The 24,313-nt window shown below is 35.7% G+C and overlaps 1 protein-coding gene across 2 annotated transcripts in view; it reads right to left on the reverse strand.

Moving 5' to 3' along the window:
• Window positions 1–24,313, reverse strand: part of Cadps2 (calcium dependent secretion activator 2) — a 501,039-nt gene that overhangs the window by 128,880 nt on the left and 347,846 nt on the right. For both annotated transcript variants that reach the window (XM_076861895.2, XM_076861904.2), the window contains exons 12-13: window positions 22,027–22,163; window positions 19,658–19,845 (exon numbers count right to left, since the gene is read on the reverse strand). In XM_076861895.2, coding sequence (XP_076718010.2) covers window positions 19,658–19,845; window positions 22,027–22,163 — 325 coding nt within the window. The remainder of the gene's footprint in view (window positions 1–19,657; window positions 19,846–22,026; window positions 22,164–24,313) is intronic.

Raw genomic sequence — 24,313 nt, forward strand, 5'->3', positions numbered from 1 at the left:
ATTATTTTACATTCAGAATAATACACCAATCACAATAACTCCTTCAGAATGCATCTAGAATATTAACTAAGGACAAACTAAAAACTGTTTTTTCAAAAATTTTTAGGAAGGAGAAAAAAATCCAACATTTAAATTATGAAGTCATGAACTGTGGGCTAATTTCAGTGTTTTATGTTAATTTAGAAATGTATTTTTTTGAAATCAACTCCCATCTAACAAATCTCAGCACAAAACCAATGGCAACTTATGAATGAGCACTGACAATGATCAGTGATCACAAATAGTTGCCTAAGAGTTCTATGTAATCATCAATCTGGGAATTTAGGCATTCAGATAAAGACTGGACCTAAATGATATTATTACATAGCAATAAAAACTAATAAACTTATATGAGGTTATTTTACTAAACATGACTATACAAACTTGACAAGAAAGAGCAAAGAACTTATCCCCGCTATTCTGATGATTGACACTATCCCTTAGTTTAGCTCTCTGGCAGATGCCATTAGGTTAGAGTTGAGTGAATTTTCCTGTTTGGATGAAATGTCAAATGAGATTATGATCTACCGTGATGGAGTAAGTTTTCCTGTGATATTGAACTTCATTGTGACACACTGTCTAACCAATGGAAGGGAGCCGGGGTGCCGATGATGAGAGGTGTAGGAGATAAGTCAGGGGATGCTCATTTTTGTCAAGCTTCACTAAGACGAATACTCCTACATATAAGGAAGGCCCATCATTTTAATGAGTTAATTATTGACCTAGAGGGGCTGGGGATGTGGCTCAAGCGGTAGCGCTCTTGCCTGGCATGCGTGCGGCCGGGGTTCGATCCTCAGCACCACATACAAACAAAGATGTTGTGTCCACTGAAAACTAAAAAAAAATAAATATTAAAAAATTCTCTCTCTCTCTCTCTAAAAAAAAAAAATATATATATATATAATAATAATCATTCTAATCCTTTCTGTCTTTAAAAAAAAATATTGACCTAGCTACAAATCTAACAGGTTAAATACCATATTTAACAACTTGGACTTGCCTTTACTGACATGTCCATATTTTGTCATACTGCCTTTAGGAGCCTAAGTACTAAATATAAAGTTGTTGAAGTGGCCTTGTAATATAAAAGATTGGGTACCAATGGCAACTTTGTTGCAATCAAGGCTAAAGGAAACAATTTCTCCTACAATTTTTGCCAATAAATGTGAACACTTATGTCATCAACATTTTCCTTATCACTGGCATTAGTAAAAAGAAACAGCAATTATCAATTACAGAATTCTAAATGTGCATCTGGCACTGTGCTTTTTTGTATGCAGAATAGTATAGAACGTTCATAGAAATCTTTTTCCAGTTTCCAGGAGAGGAAGGCTGAGGCTCAGAGGGGTTCAAATATATTCCTAAGGTTACATAGCTGGAAAGTGCAGAACCTGGACTGGAACCTAGGTCTTTTACATTCCAAAGTCAGAGCTCTTAGTGTTTACTAAGTTATCTTAGAGCTTACTATAAGCTCTTTGGGTTTACTCTCTTTCCCCATAGTTTCATGGAAAATAATGAAAAGCAAAAATAATTTAAAAAATCCTGTTAAGTCATGGAAAGTATGTATGAGAAACAATATGGTAGAAGTATTTTAAATATTCTTTTTTTACATCAGACCTTTTCTGTATTACTTGCATAAGGTGGAATACAAGTAAATTTTAAACTAAGATTCGCCTCACTGAGTCAATGATTCAGCAGTGGAGAACACTGCTGAACATGGTGTGGTTTGTGGCTAAGGTTGATATTTAGGGTTAGGTTAAATGGATGGAAACTCACCCAAGGGAGCCTGGGTATTGTGCATAAGATAATAATCAGTGTTGGTTTCTGAGGTGGGCAAAGTCACAATGGAGTTAAGTTGACAGATTATCCATAATAGGCACTCTATGGTGAGTGGATCTGTGAGATGAGTCAGCTAAAGAAGACCAAGTACCAAGGAGTGACTGCAGAAATGTGGGTGAATACAATACAGATTTGGATTGTAGTAATAATACCTGTATGATTTAGCATGAAGGAGCAAGTGTACATCAATTTAGGAGAAAAAAATGACTTTTTTTCTTATTATTTAAAAATATTCCAGAGTCATTCACTGGATATATCTTACAAAAGTTACAGTTCTCTAGCCTTTAAAAAAATAACCACATTAAAATGGAAAATAAATCATATGTTTATTAAACACTGAAGAGCCAAAGAGTTTCAGTGAAATACATGAAATTGACTCAACTCAGTTGGCTGTGTCTCGTGTGTTTTCTCATACAGTACTGCAGGGTTACACACGAAAAGAACTTGCCATTGCTAAAATAATATAGGGTTCTAGTATTATGAGCGAATGCCTGTCCCACATGTAAAGAAAATTTTGTGTATATTATCAACTGCAGAACAGATTCAATAAACTGTAGTTGTATTTATATAAAGAAGACCTTAACAATGGAAATCCTAAAATTTGTTCTTTTATATGTACTTGGCAGAAGCCTTGAGAGAAACTTCAGGTAGTTATATTTTATGAGTAGTTTTATTATACTCAAATTAAAAGAGATTTTAAAAGGATAGCTTATATGATCTTAGTTTACAAATTAATTTCTGTCATGTCTACTTCTGAAACATCAGAACCTGATCACCCCTATCACTTCTACTGCTACTTCTCTGGTTCCCTACCCATCAGCTTTCCCCTAAGTACTTCTGTGGTCTCCTTGGTCTTTCACTCAGCACTTTTCTTTGCCAAGCACTGATAATGCACCACAGTAAGACTCCTGGAGCACATATCCAATCACAGTCCTTCTTGGCTCAAAGGTCTGCAATGGTGGATTACAGATGTAAAAGTCGAAACCTTGACAAAGGTCCATAAGACCTTATATGAGCTTTGCTCTTCACACCAACCCATCTGACCTCATCTATCCCCTCACTTGCTCCATTCATTCACCCTTGCCTCCTAGCTGGTCCCCTCATAGGCAGCATGGCCTAGCCTTGGGGCTTTTGCAAATGCTGGTCCTCTGCTTGAGAGCTCTTCCCTTGGTGTATCCATGATGCTTGCATGACTCACGATAACAAGATTCTCTCTAACCATCATAAGAAGGTGTCACTTCCTACTCCCATACCCCTTCTTTCCTTTGCTCTGCTTTTTTGCTGGCTATTGTGTATACAGTCACTATCCAAGGTGATATATTTACTTATTGTCTGCCTCTTTTGTGCTGTATCCCTAGCATCTAGAATAGAGGCTGGCATATTGTTGATGCTCAATGCAAATAAGTGGCGGGAACAAATGAGTAGTATTTAGCATATAAAAATATCAGTTATTGCCGCAGTCTGGCTGGGCACAATTCAGGAGCCACTTGTCAAAAGAAACTAACTTTATTTTTAGAACCACAAATGCCAAACAAAACCGCTCCTCAGGAAAAACCCTCAGAGCCCAACTGCCACCACCGCTTCCCACAAGCCACTCTCCCAACCACCAGCCTCTCCACCTCCCGCATCCTCCTGCTCTTGAGGCCTATTGGCTGGGTCGCGTGGGCGGAGCCAAAAAAGTCCCCCAATGAGCAGCTCCGTGGCCTGAAAGGGCAGGGAAACAGCCCAATGAGCATCACCGCAGAGGAGCCAATCAGCTAGATGTTGCTGGGGCCGCTGTGAGCCAATCATCAGCTGGCAGTCTGAAAGTTTGCTGGGGCCCCTTCTGCTGTGGCTCTCAACAAGTTATATAAGATTATAGTACTTTATGAATTATTTACATGCCTAATTGTGATTACTGCTTATTAACACAATGTAAGTTATTTGGAACACTTTTTAACATATAACTTCATGTAGAATGGGAAATTTGGTAAAAACCAAACACAAGCAGGAATTGTAGTTTAGTATTCTGGATAAAAAAAGTCACTGACAAAAGACAGGGGTCTTTACACTTAGCAAAACATTTCTATTATTTATTGCCACTGTAGTTAGTAACAAAATAATTTACTTTAAATCTCAAGAATAGCATTTTTCTTCTGAGATAATAAAAAATAATGCCTCTTGGACATTAGTAAAAAGACCATGTTAAAATGAGTTCTTTAAAATCCTAACTTAAAAGACCAATTTTTCTGATGCAAATATTAATTGAGGTAACTCTTTGATAATTAAATATTAAAGTGGTTCTAATGAGAAGGAAGGGTATTCTTATAGATCAAGATTTAATATTTTCATTTTTTCCTACAATTATCAAAATTGCAAGATTCCAATAAAAATAGAGTGCTCTCTGTGAGAAGTTTAACAAGTGAACAAATAATAAAATATGAATTACGAGTACATAAACTTCTTTTAGCTACAGATAAAGAAGTTATGGCTTGGAACTTCCTTCTGGTGTTAAATAATAAGCAACTGAACAGTACATGCAGTTGTCTTTGTTAATTGTACTTCAAGAATCTGTACAATAGAACCTTCTGTCACTCATGCTTAATAGCCTGACCTTGCATCTGCCTATGGGTCATGTTCTGATTTTAGAGCGGCCATCACATATACACATACCCATGTGCGTGCGTGCGTGCGTGCATGCATACACACACACACACACACACACACACGATACTTTTATTGAAAGGCAAATGCATTAAAAATAGCTCATGAAGACACTATTTATTAATTTAAAAAAATCCCTCCAAGAGCCAAAGTATAATTTGTTATTCATTGATATTGTAGATTAAGGCATATTAAAACAAGTGAACAAAATCTGTTACATATAATGTGTCTTTCATATCAATTGCCAATTCTTCCTGCCACAGTGTAAAATAAACTCAAAACTGAGAAAAATGCTTTAAAAAGCTAACTCAGGAACAAATGGATATACATTATGAATCCTTTTTCTATTATCTCTGGTGGCTTCTGGGGTTGAACAGATAAATTATTTTCTACAGAGGTAAAGGACAATTGCATTATAGTTCAACATAGGAGAAAAAAGGGTTAAAAAAAACTGGGTTGAGAAATTAGGCATTTGAATTTATAAGAGAAAATATCAATGAGGAATCTGCTTAAATACTCAAATATGAGCTAACTTTGTTGCTTCACTTGACACACTTGAATAGTTTGCAGTTCATACAGTTTTATAATTCCTTTTTATAGTACAATAAAAGTTTCAGAGGGCTATGATATCAGTAAAAATCAATTTTGGCATGTTTAATATTCATTTGAATAAATTTGGGTAAAGACAACTTATTGGCTGTCGGCATCTTCTAAAACATGTTGTAAGGAAAAATGACCCTAGGATATGCTTTAAGAAAATGGGCTGAATAGCACAATATATTTTAAATTTCTTTTTTATTAGTGCATTATAGTTATACATATTGCTGGGGTTCATTTTTGACACAATTATACAAGTATGGCATTTAATTTGTTCCAGTCAGTCCCCAGTATTTTCTCTTTCCCTTCTCTCCTCCCTCTCCCTATTTTTTTTTTTAAATATTTATTATTTTAGTTTTTGGTGGACACATCTTAATTTTATTTTTATGTGGTGCTGAAGATCGAAACCCAGCGCCCTGCGCATGCCAGGCAAGCGTGTTACCATTTGAGTCACATCCCCAGCCCTCCCTGTTCCTTTTCCCCTATTCTATGGGTGTTTATTCTACTTTATTTATTTATTTTTTTAATTATTGCATTAGAGACACACATATGAGGATTGAACCCAGGGGTGCTCCACCACTAAGGTATACCCCCTCCTCTTCTTATGTTTTATTCTGACAGGGTCTCACTAAATTGCCCAGGCTATCCTCAAATTTGCTATTTTCTAGCTTTAACCTCTTGAGTAGCTGGGATTGTGGGCAGGCACCACTATGTCCAACCCTAAATAGCTTTTTTTTTTTTTTTTTTTTGGTACCAGGGATTGAACCCAGGGGAGTTTAACCATTGAGCTACATCCCAGGTCCATTTTTTATATTTTATTCATCATAGTGCCAATGAACATTTTTTCTACCACGGAAAACGACGACATCTTTTGTGGGGATTTTCTTACTTTAAGCTGGATGGCTTTTAGACACTTGAGGGATACATACATGTATCCTTAGTTTTACAATCTCGAGGAGTCTGAATCGCGGTGGGTACAGAGTGCTCAGGAAGCTTGTGGGTTGAATGGATACACCAGAGCTTAATACTCTATAGAACATTCAGACTTTATTTCTAACTCCCACTTTCCTCTCACAACTCAGTAGGTAAGTTTGTTTGACCTGGAAGTGCAGCGATTAGTGGTAAAAGATTAATTTGCAAACAATGAGTAGACAAATGCCAAAGTTCATGGTACTTTTGAGTTTCTGACACGCTTCTTTTTACCTGCCTTCTGCTCTGAGGAATGTATGACATCTTGGCCTCCTCCAGAGAGTGAGAAGGGGAGAGACACCTAGAGGGTGGTATTTCTGAATTGTCAATTCTGCCTGCAGCACAGCAGGTAAAAGTCACTTTGCACTTCGTGTATTTCCCACCAATATCCATTTGTGAACAGAATGGAAAGGAGAGGAAGTCACAGCACGAGAATAAGAAATGGTGGAAGATGACGAGGGAGCAAACAATCATCTCTTCTCTTTTGTTTCCTAATCTCTAACACCTCCTATTGTTTTAATCAGAATGATCTATCATTTAGATGGTCATATATGGTCATGCGATCATGATTAGTGTCCTGCTACTTCCCCTGAAGTTTATAATATCCACAAGATATTAATTCTATTCTTATTTGTTCATGAGATAGAAGAAACAGATTTTCTATAAGAATATATTTTAGAAGATGAACATTTGAAATTATATTCTCTATTTTTTACAAGTACTCCTCCTCTGTACTCCTGTCCTTATTTGTATTTTGTATTGCATTTTAATTCCATTGTAGAGTTTATAACAGAGTAGATACTTCTAATGTGAAAGTGATAATCTGACTTGAAGACACAAGATCTTTGACTCCATCTTTGTGCTGTGCTAAGGGTAGCAAGGCATGGATAGCCAGCCTCTCCTGGGACCGAATGGACAAATGTTCTTGGCCTAACCCAAACTAAGGTCACTGTTGTACACGACTCTAGAACTCAAGAGAAACAAAATACTGAGAGGAATTTAAAATAAAAATGAAAAGAATTAAGGTTGGTTCATTTATATAAATATCACTGTCTGTCCAATATCTAACATTATATCTTTTAAAAAAGAACATGTGATGTTAATTAAAGGACTTCTGCACACATAAATTTGAAAGAAGAAACTTGGAAAAATAATATAAAGATAAAAATTTCCTATAAATGTCCAATTGAGAAAGGACTGGTAAGACCATTTTACAAATATCATTCTGGTCTTAATTCTGTATATCTATAGATATATTGTGTATTCTGATGCATAATCTGAATTCTCAACTTTTTTTGCATCATTTAAATATTCCAATGTGCCTTCTAATGGAAAAATATTTCATTAAATGGATGTGCCATAATTTATTAATTCAGTTCTCTATTAGCAGTAACATAGACTCTTTCCCCTCTTTTTTCGATCATAAACAGTGTTTCAACAATTTCATACCTGGTTATTTCCTTAAGATAAATTCCTGGAAGTGTAATACCAAGTTAAATGCATGATATTTTCAGGTATTTGATAGATATTAGAAAGTTGTTTTTTCAAAGATCTCTTAGTTTACACTCTGACCTTAAGTGCATGAAATTATTAATTTCCCTGTGACCTCATCAACTGTGATCTTTACCATGTGGTACAGTTTTTAATTTTATAATATTAGAAAGGGTATCACATTTTACTATATTAAGTTATAGGACATAAAAATTATGTAATATTTCTAGTTAGGTAGGGCCTTTTTCATGGGTCATAAAAATTTGATGTGATTAATTAAAAACATTTAATTACAGAGTCTACATTAAAAGTGTCACAATATATCAACAAGACAATTTGTAAAGAAATGGTCCAGTGTCATTCATTTACTTAACTAACATATTTTATGGACCACCTGGCCAGGTCACGGGCTACAATGTAAGAATAATACAATCAGGGGGACTGGGATTGTGGCTCAGCGGTAGAGCGCTCACCTAGCATGGGCAGGACCCGGGTTTGATCCTCAGCACTGCATAAAAATAAAGGCATTGTGTTGTGTCCATCTACCCCTAAAAAAGTAAATATTTTTTCTTAAAAAGAATAATACAATTGGTCCTTGCCCTAAAATAGTTTGTAGTAGAGAACTGAAGCAAAAATCAGACATTGAGTATATAATTAAATTTAAGATGGACAAAATTATAAAGATCTGATCTAGTCTGGATTGTCAGGGAAGAATCCAATTTGGGACTGATATTTTAGCTGAATTGTAATAGATCAGAAGCAGTTACTTAGGTGTAACCTGAAGCAGAGGAGAGGACAGATGGGGTTCTAGGAGGTTCTCCTTAAGATGTACAAGTAACTTTTTTAGATGCAGCTTTTAACATGTGGCTTCTGCTTCAGTACAGTGGATGGACTTGATACTCCAATATTCTTTTTTAATTTTTTTTAGTTGTTGATAGACCTTTATTTTATTTATTTATATGTAGTACTGAGTGCCTCACACATGTCAGGCAAGTGCGCTACCGCTGAGCCATAGCCACAGCCCCTCCAATATTCTTGTGAAGAAGAAAGAGCAAGAAAATCTGTTGGTTTTTACCATCTGTTGGTTCACTGAGTGAAAAAAAAGAATCTGCTGAGAATATGTACCATTGGCCTGACCTTATAAAGCTAGGTTTTCCCTTATTATCAAGGAACCTCCAAGATGAGAAAATAAAGTAGTTTCAGCAATACCCTATCAAGGAAAATCAACAACAAATCTGGAAGAGAGAATTCTCAAACTAGGTCTTATAGAATTTCCACAGCTTAGATTCAGGTACGTGTACTTGTTACCAAAAATGTCAGTTGCATAAAAAAACAAATGACCAGAGCGAAAATGTTAGTTGGTGAAACAAATTTAAACACCTAAGAAATTCAATTATTAGAATAAGAATAAAAATAATTACAGAAGATCTAAGGAAACAAAATAGGGAATCAAAACCAAGAAAAGAATAAAAGATATTCATAAATAAAGCAGATTTGGAAAAGAACCAAATAGGATTTCCAGAACCAAATATTGTAGTAACTGAAATGGGTGAAAGTAAGTGAAAAAGAAGATGTCATAGCTGAAGAGAGCTGAGATAGAGTAAAGTTTGGCTCACTGTGGCCCACATTTGCGTCTGTAGCAAAACTTCTCTGAAACAAGCTACCCTCTTATTCCTACACAATCCATGATGCCTTCCTCCTGGAAGAGTTGAGGAGTTGTAACAGAAAGCACAAGACTTGCAAAGCCCAAAATATTTACTATGGTCACTATGTGGCTCCTTACAGAAAAAAAAAAAAAAAAATATGTCAACTCCTGACCTCAAAGGCAAACTGCAAACATTAAACATTATCCAGAATGTAGCTAGAGAAATAAGCATATGAAGACACACAGGAGAAAACATGCTTAAGATATGGGTGATTGCAGTTTCAGAGGAGAAGAAAAAGACTGGAGAAGTGAAGCTATTTAAAAAGATAACGATATCCCAGAACTGATGATGAATGTGAACCATAACTCAATCAAATCTCAATCAGCATAAATAAACAGAAATGTACACTTACCCATGTAGATTAGAAAACCACACATATCCCCATTAAAATGAATGAAAAGAAATATGCCCAAAGATGCATTATAATAAACCCACAAAGCACAAAACAAAATAATTTCCAGAGAGAAAAAGACAAATTATCCTTAAAAGAATGACAGGCAAATAGCCTTCCATACTGCAACACAGGGAGTCAGAAGAAAATGCAGCAAGATCTTCAAAGTTCTAAGTAGTCATCAATTTAGAAGTGTATAACCAGCAAAAAATGAAGAGACAAAGGCCATCCAAAGAAAAAAAATCCCTATCTATGGGAGCACCCTTTGGAAATGTCAAAGAATGCGCTTCAAGACCAAGAAAGCCAATTACTAAACATAGGCAATAAAAACCATATCTAATTTGTAGGATTAGGAATAAACATAGAAATGATGCAGGTGAAATATGAGACCCTGTAAGTATGTGAGCAGGAAGAGAGATAGAAATGAAATGTTCCACAGTCCTGTACTATTTAGAAGAAGAAGAAATTTTCTGATCAGTGTATGATTTTAAAATTTCAGCAGTATGCCTGTATGTAACTGTAGGAAAGTATAAACTGTTAAGAGGAAAAAAAATACACTAAATAACCTTAATAAAATAAAAAGGAAGAAAGAAGAAAACACAAAGTTTATAAAACATAAGTCAAAAAAGAAAACCTAAATTAAAATTGTAGAAATGAATTAGCTTTTATCAACTTATGTGATAATTGACTGAACTAAGAAATTGTCTTCTTGAACAATTAAATCAAAATTTAATTTACTCTAATAAAAAATTTAGTTTATTTATAAATATCTAATTTATAAAATACACTAAAATACAAGCACACAGAAAGTCTGTAAAATATCAGCCAAAGGGCTGGGGATGTGGCTCAAGCGCTAGAGCGCTCGCCTGGCATGCGTGCGGCCCGGGTTTGATCCTCAGCACCACATACAAACAAAGATCTTGTGTCTGCCGAAAACTAAATAATAAATATTAAATTTTTTTTTCTCTCTCTTTCTCTTTAAAAAAAAATATCAGCCAAATATCCAAAGAAAGCTACATTAATCATCATCTAGACCAGGCATGGTGGTGCATGCCTATAATCCCAGCCACTTGGGAGGCTGAGGCAGGAGAATTGAGAGTTCAAAGCCAGCCTCAGCAACTCAGTGAAACACTGTCTCTAAATAAAACACGAACTAGGGCTGGGGATGTGGCTCAGGGATCGAGTGTCCTGAGTTTAATCCCCAGTATTAAAAAAAAAAAGGGGGGGGGGGGAATATATAAATAACCATCTAAATAACTTTACTGCAAAAATCATTATTCATTATGATAAAGGTCATTATATAGTGATAATAATTTCCATTCTTCAGAAAGATTTAACAATTTCAAGCTTGAATGTGCCTAATGAAACCGCCTCAAAATATACAAAAGCTGATAGAAATAGAGGGAAGAAACCAACTGAGCCGTGGCTGATCTCCTCTCACCCTGGTCATGACTCCTACATGTCAAGATAGGCAAAAAAATTAGGGTTTAGATTTGAGCCACATAAATCCTACTTGCAATGCACCAAGGAAAAGAATATGTAAATATTTTCAAGCAATATTAAACAGTCACAATATTCGACAATATTTGACACATACTTGGCCATAAAGAAAATACTAGAATAACTAGTATCACACAGATCACACATTCTCTGAACACAAGATATTAGGTCAGAAATCAATCCTCAAGAAAAAAGCCATAAAAGTGTCATGTTCTTAGAAAATTTAAAGTGTACTTATAAATAATTCCATACTGAAAAGTAAATTGCACATATAAGGTATACGTATATAGTAAAAGCCATATTTAGGAGAAATTCTAGTGTTAAATGCTTATATCAGAATAGAAGAAATAGGGTAGGAAAAACATAACTCAAGAAGGTAGAAGCAGAGAATAAGCTGAAGTTTAATGAAATGATGGGCCACACAAAGGGAGCATAGGGGAACTTTTTCGGATGATGAAACTGTTCTGTCTGGCCACAAGGTGGTGAATGGGTGATGGGCCCTTCCTCAAAACCAATAGAACTGAAAGAATTACACAGCACTGGAAATGAGCTTTACGGTATACAAACCTAAAAAAGAGAAAAGTCAAAATATACATAAAAAATGTTCAACATACTTTATATACGGAGATATGAAAAATTGTGCTCTGTATATATAATAAGGATTGTAATGCATTCTGCTGTTGTCCTGTATTAAAAAATAATAAAATCAATAAAAAAAGTTCAACATCTCTAGTAATTAGAGAAATGCAAATCAAAAGTACTTTTAAGATATCATCTCATTCCAGTAAGAATGGCAATTATCAAGATTACAAGCAATAATAAGTGTTGGTGAGGATGTGGGGAAAAAGGCATAGTCATACATTGCTGATGGGACTGCAAATTGGTGTGAATACTATGGAAAGCAGCATGGAGATTCCTTGGAAAATTGGAAATGGAACCACCATTTGACCCAGCTATCCCTCTCCTCAGTCTATACCCAAAGGACTTAAAAACAGCATACTACAGGGACAAAGTCACATCAATGTTTATAGCAGCACAATTCACAATAGCTAAACTGTGGAACAACCTAGATGCCCTTCAATGGATGAATGAATAAAGAAAATGTGGTATATGTTCACAATGGAATATTACTCAACATCAAAAGAGAATAAATTATGGCATTTGCAGGTAAATAGATAGAGTTGGAGAATATCATGCTATGTGAAGTAAGTCAATCCCAAGAAACCAAAGGTCAAGTGTTCTCTCTGATAAGTGAATGTTGATCCATAATGGGGAAAGGGTATGGAGGAACTTTCCTGGGGGCAGGAAAGATGGTGGAATGAGACAAACATCATTACTGTAGGTACATGTATGACTGCACAGAGAAATTAAAAGTTGTGCTCCATTTGTGTAAAATGAATCAAAATGCATTTTGCTCACATGTATAACTAATTAGAACAACAATAACAAAAAGACATTAACAAAAAAAAAAAAAAAAGAAAAAAGAAAAAAAGAAAGAAAAAGAAAGCAAACCAACAGTACATAAACCAGGACATCGTGAGATCCCAGGATGGAATTCATATTGTAATAAATGTATGACAGAACCTCAATAAAGAGGAGGGGAGAAGACTGCTGCCTTATTAAACTTTGAAAAATAGCATTTCAACTGGAAACAGGAAGGCCAGTGACTAAAGAACTGTATTCAAGTGCTAAACTCCAGGTGGCAAATTCTGAAACTGCTTTCATGCATACTGGAGCTAAACATATGAATAAGCAGATGGTGGGTTTTTCACTGTTGAGAGGTTACAGATAGTGAAGAAAGGTAGGCTGAAAGGAATGTTGTGGTCCTGGCTGAGGTCTAGCTCTTATTTCTGTTCATTGGTAACCCGATATGTCTAACATGCACTGAAAAGTTCCTTGTGTGCTGTTTCTTCCTCTGTGATTTATTTTCAATGGGTTCTTGTATCCAGTGTTTCAGGGGAAAAAAAACAAAAAAACCAAAAAACAGGAATTGCTTGGCATAATTAGAAAACAAAGGAAATTGATCAAGCAGCCTTATTAAATAAGATGCATTCTATCTTCTTTCCTTGGATAATGAAATTCCTGGCTTTTGCTTTTAGCTGTCTTTATCACTCCTCCATTAGGCTATAATGCTCCCCCAATAACACTGGTGGGAGAAAGAGGCCTCAGAAAATCACAGTGCCTGAAATTCATCTATCATAAATTGCTCTGTGACACTCTCAAAGTCTGCCTGATCACTATGAGTCTAAGAACAATTCCCAGATGTTATTTAACTAATAGTAAGAATCTCCAATCTGAAGTCTGAAATCCAAAATGCTCTGAAATCCAAAACTTTTATAGCACCATGACTCAACCAGAAAAGTTTATTCAAATACTCCAAAATCTGACAAACTTCAAGATCTGAAATGCTTCTGGTTCCAAGCATTTTGAAAAACAGATGTTCAATGTTTACACTGTACAGAAAATATTACCACTTCCCATTTAAGCAATAATTTGTCATCAACAGAGTATTTATATCATTTAATATCACCTATTTAGGAACCATATCGGGTAGGTGCCATTGACATTATTACAATTAACAGATGAGAAACTGAGGCTCAAACAGATTAGCACCAATTTTTTTAAGGTCAAATAGCTCTTAAGTAGAAGAGCCGGAACAAGAACACAGATGATTGGATCCCTAGCTCACTGCTATTTCCAACATACCAAATCTCTTCTCTTCCCTACTTTCTTTCTGCTTTTGTTGTAGAAGCCATAATTATTTTGCTTCAGTATTGAAACTGAGGTTATCAAAGAATAAAAAAGATCCCTTTGTGGCACTGCTTGTGTATACTTAGCGTATAGAATGGAATCTATCAGATCTGCCACATTGCATGAGGATACATTGCTTAAGCCTACCTTCCCCAGAATGAGCCTTTATATTTACAATTAGTGTGGCATTTGTATTTAAGTCACATATCCAAGACCAGAATTAAGAAGTAGTAGTGAAAACTTTTGGTGATCCTATTTGGCGCAAGGTCTATGATTTTACTCAAAAATGTACCACTGTTTCTTAAATTAGGGGCAGGAAGTTGACACACTGTGAACTGATAGTGGAGAGGAGACGACGCTGGTACCTGGGAAGTTGTAGGTATCCTGATGTGAGGATTTGCCCAATGCCCGTTAAGACTGCCACCACTCTGTAGTATAACCTGGAATCCACCGAAAATAGAGATTATTTTATGTGTACTCCAAACATGTTATATTCCTTATTCTCCACTCGAAAGCTGGCACATCTGAGCAGGCCTTTGTCAGGCAGGCGGCAGCTCTAAGATGGCCGGACTTACTGGGAGAAGAGCGGGTGAATATCCTGCGTGTCTTACATTAAACCAGGACATAAAAGCCATTTTGTGTTGCTGCTTTAGTTTCTCCGCCCTCAGCCTGACTTACAAAACCAAGACGTATAGCCATACACATCAACCTAGAACTTTGCCCTCTCATGCATTGTCTCTCAAAGTCTCTTTTCTCCTTCCTGTCAGTCTTCGCAGCGCTATGGCTGAGTGAGTGGCTGTGTTTCTGTGGGTGGTGTGGCTATCATCCTGCAGGAGTGTGTCTGCTTCTGTCCTTGACTCATTTTTCCTTTCTTCCTTTCTTTTTCCCTCTCTTCTTTGGTCTTGGTACCAGCCAGGCCTCTTCTGTGTAACTCTGTTCTTTTATTTCTGAGTGCTATTCAGAGATGTACCGCACAGAAAGCACACACCTAAGGAGCTCAACACTGTGTAATAGGATGTGCTCCCTGAAAAATTTCACATCCAGACAGCACTACTGTCCTTCACTTCAGTCAATAACAAAAGGCAATCTTTCTTCCTTTTGAATTTTTGACAGAGGTGGTTCAGGTAACAAGCAAAACGACTCTCTGAAAGCGCGTCTTGACAGATGTAAAAATGATCATAAAAAAGATGATGGCAAACACTGTAGAAAGACTTGACATTGACAGTATTTTTAACAAAAGTCTGTATCAACATCAGAGGATGCAGACGTGGATAAGAGAAGCAGGCGTTCACAGGGGAGGTTGCTAAGACCTGAATATTCTATTAGCAAAGAAATTAAGAGTATAATTATATAGGCATTGAAACATCTCTACTTAGCACGAGGCAGAAAAACCCTATGCTTATTTTTCATATTTTCTCCTCTCCTTGTGGACTGTGACACAAAGGGAAGTACATTAGAATAACAGTAATCATTGCAGATATAGTCTTTATTCATCCAGGACCTTTGTATTGCTATTTACCCCTTTAATATATGACAACTCTAATTATCAGAAAAGTTGAGTGATTTGCCCAATCTGGGTCAGTTTACAAATTTCAGAGCCAGGATGCCAGCAGACATTTTTGCTTCTTTTTATTCTTTCATTGCAGCAGCATGGTATTTCTGAGTGACATCCACTAGGCCATAAGAACTATAGGAAACACCCTATGGAATTAACTTAGGTAATTTGTATACTAAAGTGAGATTCCAATTTTCGCCAAACCTGCACTTCTTTCTTTCTTCTTCTTAAGCTACATGTCACCTTAATGGCTCATTTCTATTCTAAACACTGTCAGGGATACCTGCATATGTGCACATTTTAACTTTTTAGAGGATAGATTTAATGGATAATATTAAGGATAAAATATGCATGAACATATAAACGTACTTTAAATGATAAATTATCTTTATAAAGCAAACAATAGTTTTATAGAATAAAGGTAACTATAGCAACCTCTGATTCAAATCAGTCTGCCTCTCAGGTGGTGGCAGCAGCTCCAAGCCTCAATAACTTACTACTGAAATGTGTCTTAAACATACATGTTTTGGAGGCCCATTTGATGAAATTTGTCTTAAACATACATGTTTTGGAGGCCCATTTGATGAAATTTTCCACTTAATGTTCACAATTTAATTATACTTTTCTGTATTGGAAATGAAAATAATCTGATGATACAATCTTTGGTCTTATCTGTTCCCTGTGCTCTTCTGTCCCCTTACATGTGAGAGTGCTGCCTCACATCGGGGCACCTCTATTGATATCCATTGGTCAGGAGGAATTGCAACAGACCCAGGAACACAAAAGACAGTAGTTTTAGTTAAACAGCTCCTGACGTTAGCTATCAAACATTAATCATTCTCATTGGCCCTATAACACAAATATGTGAAATACAGAGGGTTTAATTTGGGATAATGGGAAAAATGACTGTAATTGGCAATGTTTTCCTAATTTTCAAACAAGGCTTCATAATGAAGCAAAAGCCTGAACAGATTCTATGACTCAGATCAGTCTTATTTTCTATTGAACTGAGAAATGGCAGCAGCAGGGGCTTGAACAAAAGTCTTCACTGTATACCCACAGTATGCAAAGCATCATGTGAAGGTATGCAGAGAACACTGGGTGAGGAGAACTTGTCTTGGCTCTCACAACATGGTCTGGTAGAGCACAAGCAGAGGTGTGAAGCATGTGCATATGAGTGTTTGTGTAGGTGACACTTCACACTTGACAGAGATCCCAAACAAAAGGTTTTGTTGTTTGAATCAGTTAACAGAAGTCACAGAGGAGCTTTGTGATATTTTATTGTTGAAAGACCAGGACAAAGAGAGAGATTCCATGTGGTAAATAGGCCCTGTAGGTAAAACTAGGTGTATGTAAGATTTGGTACAGAGAATTGAACAATAGTGGAAGGAGACTGATACTATGGCTCAGAATCTATTTCTAACTTACTAATAAAATGGAAATCACTAAAATATTTATTAAACATTTATCTTTTTTTTTTTTTTTTTTTTTTGCAGCTTTGGGGGTTGAACTCAGGACTTTGCACACGTTAGACTATAACTGAGCTACATCCTGGCCCACAAAAATCTTGAAAAACACTATGGCAAAAGTTAATCTGTAATTTCAGGGTAATTGATAAGCCATGAAAAAAAAAGGGAGTAGAAATACAAATTAGAATGCATAGACAAGAAAAAAATGAAGACAAGAATTAGGACAGATATCATAGAAATGGGAAAAAAAGAGAATTTTGAAGGGTATTATGGAGATAGATTTACATTGGTGGGAAATTGGTTGTAGGGGTTAAAAGTCAGAATGGCAGCTATTATGAAGACAAACAACAATAAGTGTTGGTGAGGATGTGGGGAAAAAGGTACACTCATACATTGCTAGTGGGACTGCAACTTGGTGCAGTCAATATGGAAAGCAGTATGGAGATTCCTTGGAAATCTGGGAATGGAACCACCATTTGATCCAGCTATCCCTCTCCTCGGTATATACCCCAAAGACTTAAAATCAGCATACTACAGGGACACAGCCACATCAATGTTTATAGCAGCACAATGCACTATAGCTAAACTGTGGAGCCAACCTAGATGCCCTTCAGTGGATGAATGGATTAAAAAAATGTAGCATATATACATAATAGAATTTTACTCAGCAATAAAAGAGAACAAAATCGTGGCATTTGCAGGTAAATGTATGGCATTGGAGAATATAATGCTACATAAAATTAGCCAATCCCCCCCAAAAATATGCTGAATGTTTTCTCTGATATAAGGAGGCCAACTCATAGTGGGGTAGGGAGGTGGACCATGGGAGGAATACAGGAATTCTAGATATGGCAGAGGGGTGGAAAGGAAAGGAAGCTGGCAGGAGATTAGCAAGGATGGTGGAATGTGATAGACATCATTATCCAAAGTACATGTATGAAGACATGAATTGGTGTCAACATACTTTTTATACAACCAGAGATATGAAAAATTGTGCTTTATATGTGTAATAAAAATTGTAATACATTCCACTGTCATTTATTTATTTTAAAAAATCAATAAAAAAGATAAACAAGAAATTAATTGCCTGTTAATGGAGGACATTAACACAAAGAATGAAGTCATTCATTCATTCATCAAGTAATTATTAAATACTTATATTAAATACTAATTTTATGCCAGGTACTTTGTAAGGAGCTACAAGAGGTATAGGAGCTGGTTTAGTGAGATGATGCATTTTATACATGAAGAGATGAAGAAAGTATCAGCAGAATATTCAAGCTGTGAATTGTCAATAGAGATCCATAGCTTAGGTGAATAAGTGGGCTGGAATCATCTGCAAACGGAGAAGCCATGGTTGAAGCCATGGAAGGGGGTGGGATCACTGAAGAAGAACAATTCTCTGAAAGAAGAAATCAGGTTTGAAAACATATGTGAGAAAAGCCCTGTATTGCACTTAAGAATCTGGAGGAACAGGAACTGTTAGCAAAGGGGTGGTCAAAAAAAATTAAAATAGAATAAGAGGAAAATTAAGAAAGTGAAGCCTAAGAAGAGACAACTGGATTTGGTCCTTGGGCAATCCATTTCAGTAAGTATGATTAGTGAATAAGAGGCTGGAAACAAGATAAGGGAAAGAGAGAAGTTTGGGAAGAAAAAGAGAACAAAGGACTGGCACTTGTCATGACAATACAAGCTACTAGTGAACAATTTTTGAGCACGTGTGTGCCAGGCACTGTTTTAAGTGTCTGATATTGATTAACATATTTAAACCCTATTACAATTTATGACTTACAAGAGAGATGTCATTGTTAGATCTTTCTTAGGTAATGTGAGACACAAATAGATGATGAAACCTACCAAGTGTCACACAGTAAGTACTCATTTGAGTGTAACAGTCCGATTCTGAAATGCTTGGTCACTTTGTTGTGTGAAGCTTAGACAGGTTTGTGAGAAGAAGGAAAAAGAAGTGCAAAGAGGGCACAATAGAGTAAATGGTTAAAACAAGGTCAGAAGGGGAAGGAATGTGGGCACACCCTTTATAGGGGTAGCCTGAGCAAAGATGCTCTGCAGATAAAATGAAGAGATGCGCAGATGTGGATGAAGTTTTAAGCTCAGAGGTTTGGAGCTTAAAAATTAAAAATAGGTGTTTTTTTTTTTTTTCTTCCTTCCAACTTGGTAAAGCCAGAGTTAAGGTTATTGGCTCAGACTGCTATACAGGAATACTTGTTCCAAATGTAAAAATTAGGGAAGGGGTTGGGAAGACTCTGCATTGCTTCATAATTTATCTTGTTTTATCAATAAAACTTTATTACACAGAAGAAAAGCAAAGATCATTAGCTTTTGCACAAACCCATCAACGAATCCTCCCCAGGCACATATATGCATTCCAATAGGAATCATCTCGACACTTTGACTGTACAGATCCCACTAGTAGGTAGTACATAAGAACTAAAAGGCAACATTTACTCTGTAGATACTCTCTCCCTCTCCTTTTCAAGTGGCTTTACAACCAAAAAAGAATCATAAAGTGTAGCCCACAGAAATCAAGAGCATATTGATGTACATTTTTCCTTTGTGGTATTTTTTTTTCCTTATAAGAAGTGTTTGCTATTTTAAATTGGTTACTAGGTGATAATGGCAAAGCACATTTTTCTCTTTCTTCTAGTCAACCCTATACATTTCACTGTGAATTTGCAAGTCAAAATACCTGTTGCCGTGCACATGAGAGGCACAGAATGCAAAGCTGTAATGGAGCAGGGTTGGGTCAATGACAGCACCGTTTTCTGAATGTTCCATCAGTTCTGTAAGGTAGCAGAGATGTCTGTGACAGCCTCTCACACCATAACGGGCACAGTACTCATCTAACACAAAGACCTGGCCAGGGCTAAACCAACCCTGCAAAAGAAAAAAAAAAAATACACATTTTTTTTTCATTCTATAGTAAGATTTGTTTTAGTCATTATAAGAAGAAGCTTTTTGAAAGTGTCTTCAGATGTTTATTGTATTAGTGGTATGTTTCTTATTATTTTCAGAAGACCTAGTGTCATCAATTTGGAACTGATCTGGGACACTGACAACCTAATATTATCTATTACTGCAGCAATGCATGGGCAACTTCTTCTTCTCCACTTGCATTCAAAATTATTTTCAAATTTCTTCATGGAATCTAAATTTGTCAGTCATAAAAAAAGAATGATACCCCATAAACATCAATCTCTTTAGGAATCATTTAAAAATAGGATGGCAAAGCAGACACTATCACTGAAAGCAGTTTATAAAGTGAACTAAAAGAACAGCAGCTGTGTACGTGTATTACCTGGGTACTTAAATATTCGGAATGTTTTCCCCATTGAGTCATTCTGTGAGTAGTACCACAGAGTTCATGTTTTAGAGTAGCAGCACCTGGTCCTCCTGGGAGGTGATGTGACCTGTGGGTGAGCATGCCAATGGAAACAGCAGGCAGCCTGCTAGCACACGGGAGGATGGGATTAACCAGACTTGGTTTATGTAATGTCTGATGGACTAGACTATGTGTATGTATTATTTTAAAAATAACAAAAAGAAAGAAGAGAGAGTTTTAAAAGGAAGCAGGATAACCATAAAAGAGGAGAAAAAAAAAATGGTAAGAAAGAGAAGGCAGGGAGAGGGGATGAAAGACCCCTGAATACTTATTGTGCTGGTGGGAGAGGTACTGTATGAGACAGAATATATAAATTATATCTGTGATATTTAGAACCCTTGTGTATTGTGGGTATTATGATTTTCATGTTACAGATAAATAAGCAGCAGTTGAGAGACGTTAAGTAAATTGTCCAAGATCATGGTGCAAATCAGCGGGTGGGCCAGGATTCACACCTAGGGTCATCTTGCCTTCAGACACTCTTTCTAACTATATCACTCTCTCCCACTTCTATGTTCTGGAAGTCACACTGCAGCATGTGTCTCAGACTTCATATCACCTGTGGGATCATCAACAAAGGCAAAACAACTTTTGATAATTCAGTAACCAAACCCTGGAGGAAAATCCAAGAGGCCTTTGTCCCTTACTGACACTGTCAGTGTGATAGTCTATGGAAAGATACAGAGTGTCATGGGAAGATTTGCTTAATTTTCCTTGTAATTTCATAATTTCAGTGGATCAGGTTTACATTGTCCAATTACATGTAGAATAAGACTTACTTAATAAATAATCTATGAAAGAATGAATAAACCATCATTAATGGTAAACTGTGATAAACTAATTTTTTTCCCTTTCTATTTAAGCATCTTAATGAGCTGACAGCATATCTTATACAAAATCCTACTTCAAAAATACTGTAACTTATTGCATGAAGTTCCTAAGTTCAGAGTCCAAGAGATTCAGGTAGTAATAGAAATAGACATATTTGTGAGGATAAATTTCAAAGGAATCACCATTTCCAATATAAGTTTTTGGAAGGGCACATAGATTCTTAGTTTCCACATTCTGAGGTAGTAAGCATTCCTTCCAATTATAAATTATGATTTTTTAATCCAAAATTTCAGCTACACTTTTAACAAACATCAGGTAGAAGTTTAGCTACTTAATTACCCCTGCCTTTATATTGTAAAGGAATTCAAATTCTCTTTGGAAGGCTACATGAAACTCAACGTTCCTCTGGCATGTATGGGCCTCATCATATTGTTTACCCCACTGTTTCTCTCCCTTGTCCTTCTAAGAATCAGATAAATGTAAGACATCAGCATCTGATGAACAGAATTTAAACCTTAAAATGTCAGCACATGTGTCAACAAATCCTGTAATAAAGGTTTTTTAAAAAATCTTTATTTAAAGTCTGTTTTCATTCAGCCTTCTCTGGAGCGACTGATAAAACACAGTTCAGTGTCAATTTGAGTCTATTCTCCTGTCTATTGAGTGGCACAGCAGTGGTCTTCAAGTGTATAATTTTCAAATCGAGAAGCAATTGATTGGAATCCTTTATCCCTAACCCCAACTACAGTTATTAAATGAGTCAGGAATAAAATGCTGCTTTATAACAAGCATTTCTCACTTTTCTTCTAACCTATAGGTGACCATATATACAGATTTGTACTCACCAAGCAAGAATAGGAATCATTCAGTCTGTGATCCAAGGTCTGTCTCTGGAGTATTCTAAAAAGGAAGGCGTGGTCAAGCTTGCATGGATTAGCAGAAATAAACTCATCCATACCATGTTTCTGAAAACGGTCTGCATCTGTAAATTCAGGAAAGCATGTACAATGCATTTGTTTTTTCTGGTTAAATAATGAACAAATAGTTTTTGCAGAATCCAAAATTCATGTCTCATGATAACAGATTACCTTTTATCACATAAAATATGATGGAAAGCATTCAGTACCTTAATATAAACTGTAAATTTTTGAAGTCTAAGTGAAAATGACAGGGAAAAAATCCACAAATCAAAAGAATGAAGAAATTCTACTTCCATTCAAAGCTACTTCTAATCTCTATCAGAGGAATACTCTTTGATTTTTCTAACTTTAAGAAAAGTTGATGTATTTTAAGTGTGTATTTACTGAAGGAAGTGACTGGAAAAGAACCTGGGTCTGTTTAGAAAAAACAGCAATGATGGCCAGAAGCCTGTTTTCCAAATGGCAAACTAGAGCAGAAATGAACACACAAGCTTCAGCTGGATCACTTCCAGTCTTCTTTTTGTATGGAGCTTTTAATGGGACCAGCTCTAATATAGAAATGGCAATGTACGCTCTCAAGCTTCAAGTTTAAGAGACATGAAAAGGGAGCATCATGTTTGTGCAAATATGCAGACAAAGCATAACGTCCCAAATGGCACTTCAATCAAAGGTCCAAATTTATTGTTCTTTACAGATTGCATCTTTCAATGCCTGTAGACCCTGCGGGTTTATCAAAAGGCCAGCTTTTATGATTGCTTTCATTAATGGTATGTTTTGTCAAAGTCTTCAATGTGATTTACTAAGCATAGGAAGAAAGAGCCACATACTACCCCAAAGGAGTGCTGGGGTGTTACTACATTAGCTCTGTTAGAAACTCAGTGCATACTGAGGAAGCAATCAGTTATCAAGATAGAAATGGACTCTTCTCACAATGGTAGAACTGAAGATCCATTGTTCCTTAAAATTCACAGATAGATCTCTTTCTGGTCATCACAAGAAGCAGAGTTCTAAATGTAAGCTAAGTGTAGTTTCTAAAACCTACATGGTACAATCCTAAAACTGTAAAGGAAAAGAGACAAAAGTTTATTGATTAAACCCAATTATAGAGTCAGACTCATAATAAAACTCAATATTGATCTGTGGACATGATGCTAACATAATCAGTCACATTTAGATATTTAGCCCAGATCATATTGATCCATGTCAAGTTCAACTTTCAGCCATATTTGTGGATGGAAGAACTATATAATTCAAGCTGAAGGCTCCTCAGAAGCACATTTTTAAAAAAGACACAAAAACAAACATATATCCCATGTCAGTGACAGACATAAAAAGGTGGATGTAGCAAGAAAGCAATGAATGACAGTTTATTGATGATGCAAGTTATGAGATTAGGACCCATGGAGAAAGTAGCAATGTATTCCTTTATATTGAATAATTACCTATCTGAACAATTAAACAGATGCATTTGATAAATCAGTATTAATTGGATAAACACCAAACTAAACAGTTTCCTGAATTTGAAAATGAGAAAATTCAATTTCTTTTGAATTTTGTTTTTCTGAGAGTTTTTTAATAAATGTATGTGCAATGTAAGAGGTAATATAATATAAAATAATATGAAAGTTAAATGTATGTAACTGAGATAATATGAAGGGACTAGGCAGAATATTGGAAAATGCAACCCATAAACATTATAATACTGTAAGATTATTTTGTGTTTCAAGGAATTTATCTTAGAATCTTCATTTTTCTATTTATCTGAGTAAAAATTATTTTAGTATCACCTTTATGAGATAATCATTATTCTTATAAAACATCTGCTGAATTTTGTTCATTATTTCTTTCACCAGAGAAGGTCATAACAAGCAGTTAAAAATAACGCCCATTAATGACTTATCTGTTGAGAACAGGATATGTAGCAAATCTTAGAGGAAAAAAAAATCCATAATTCTTCTTTACTGTAAAGGTTTATAGCAGCAATTTTTCTTTCATTTCAAACTATGGTCTTTAAAGAAAATATACAAGTTTCTGAAAAAATGTCTATAGTTCACTGCTGTAACTAAATCATTTTTTTAAATTTACAGAATGAGTTCTTCATGAAATACCATTCCAAATCATACATTTACTAATGTATGTGCACTGAAGAACAAGACAAATAAGTCCACTAAAATTTTTATTTAGAAAAACAAAACAGCAACCTGTAATGCCT

Source organism: Callospermophilus lateralis, chromosome 1 (assembly GCF_048772815.1).
Source record: "Callospermophilus lateralis isolate mCalLat2 chromosome 1, mCalLat2.hap1, whole genome shotgun sequence".
Taxonomy (NCBI): domain Eukaryota; kingdom Metazoa; phylum Chordata; class Mammalia; order Rodentia; family Sciuridae; genus Callospermophilus; species Callospermophilus lateralis.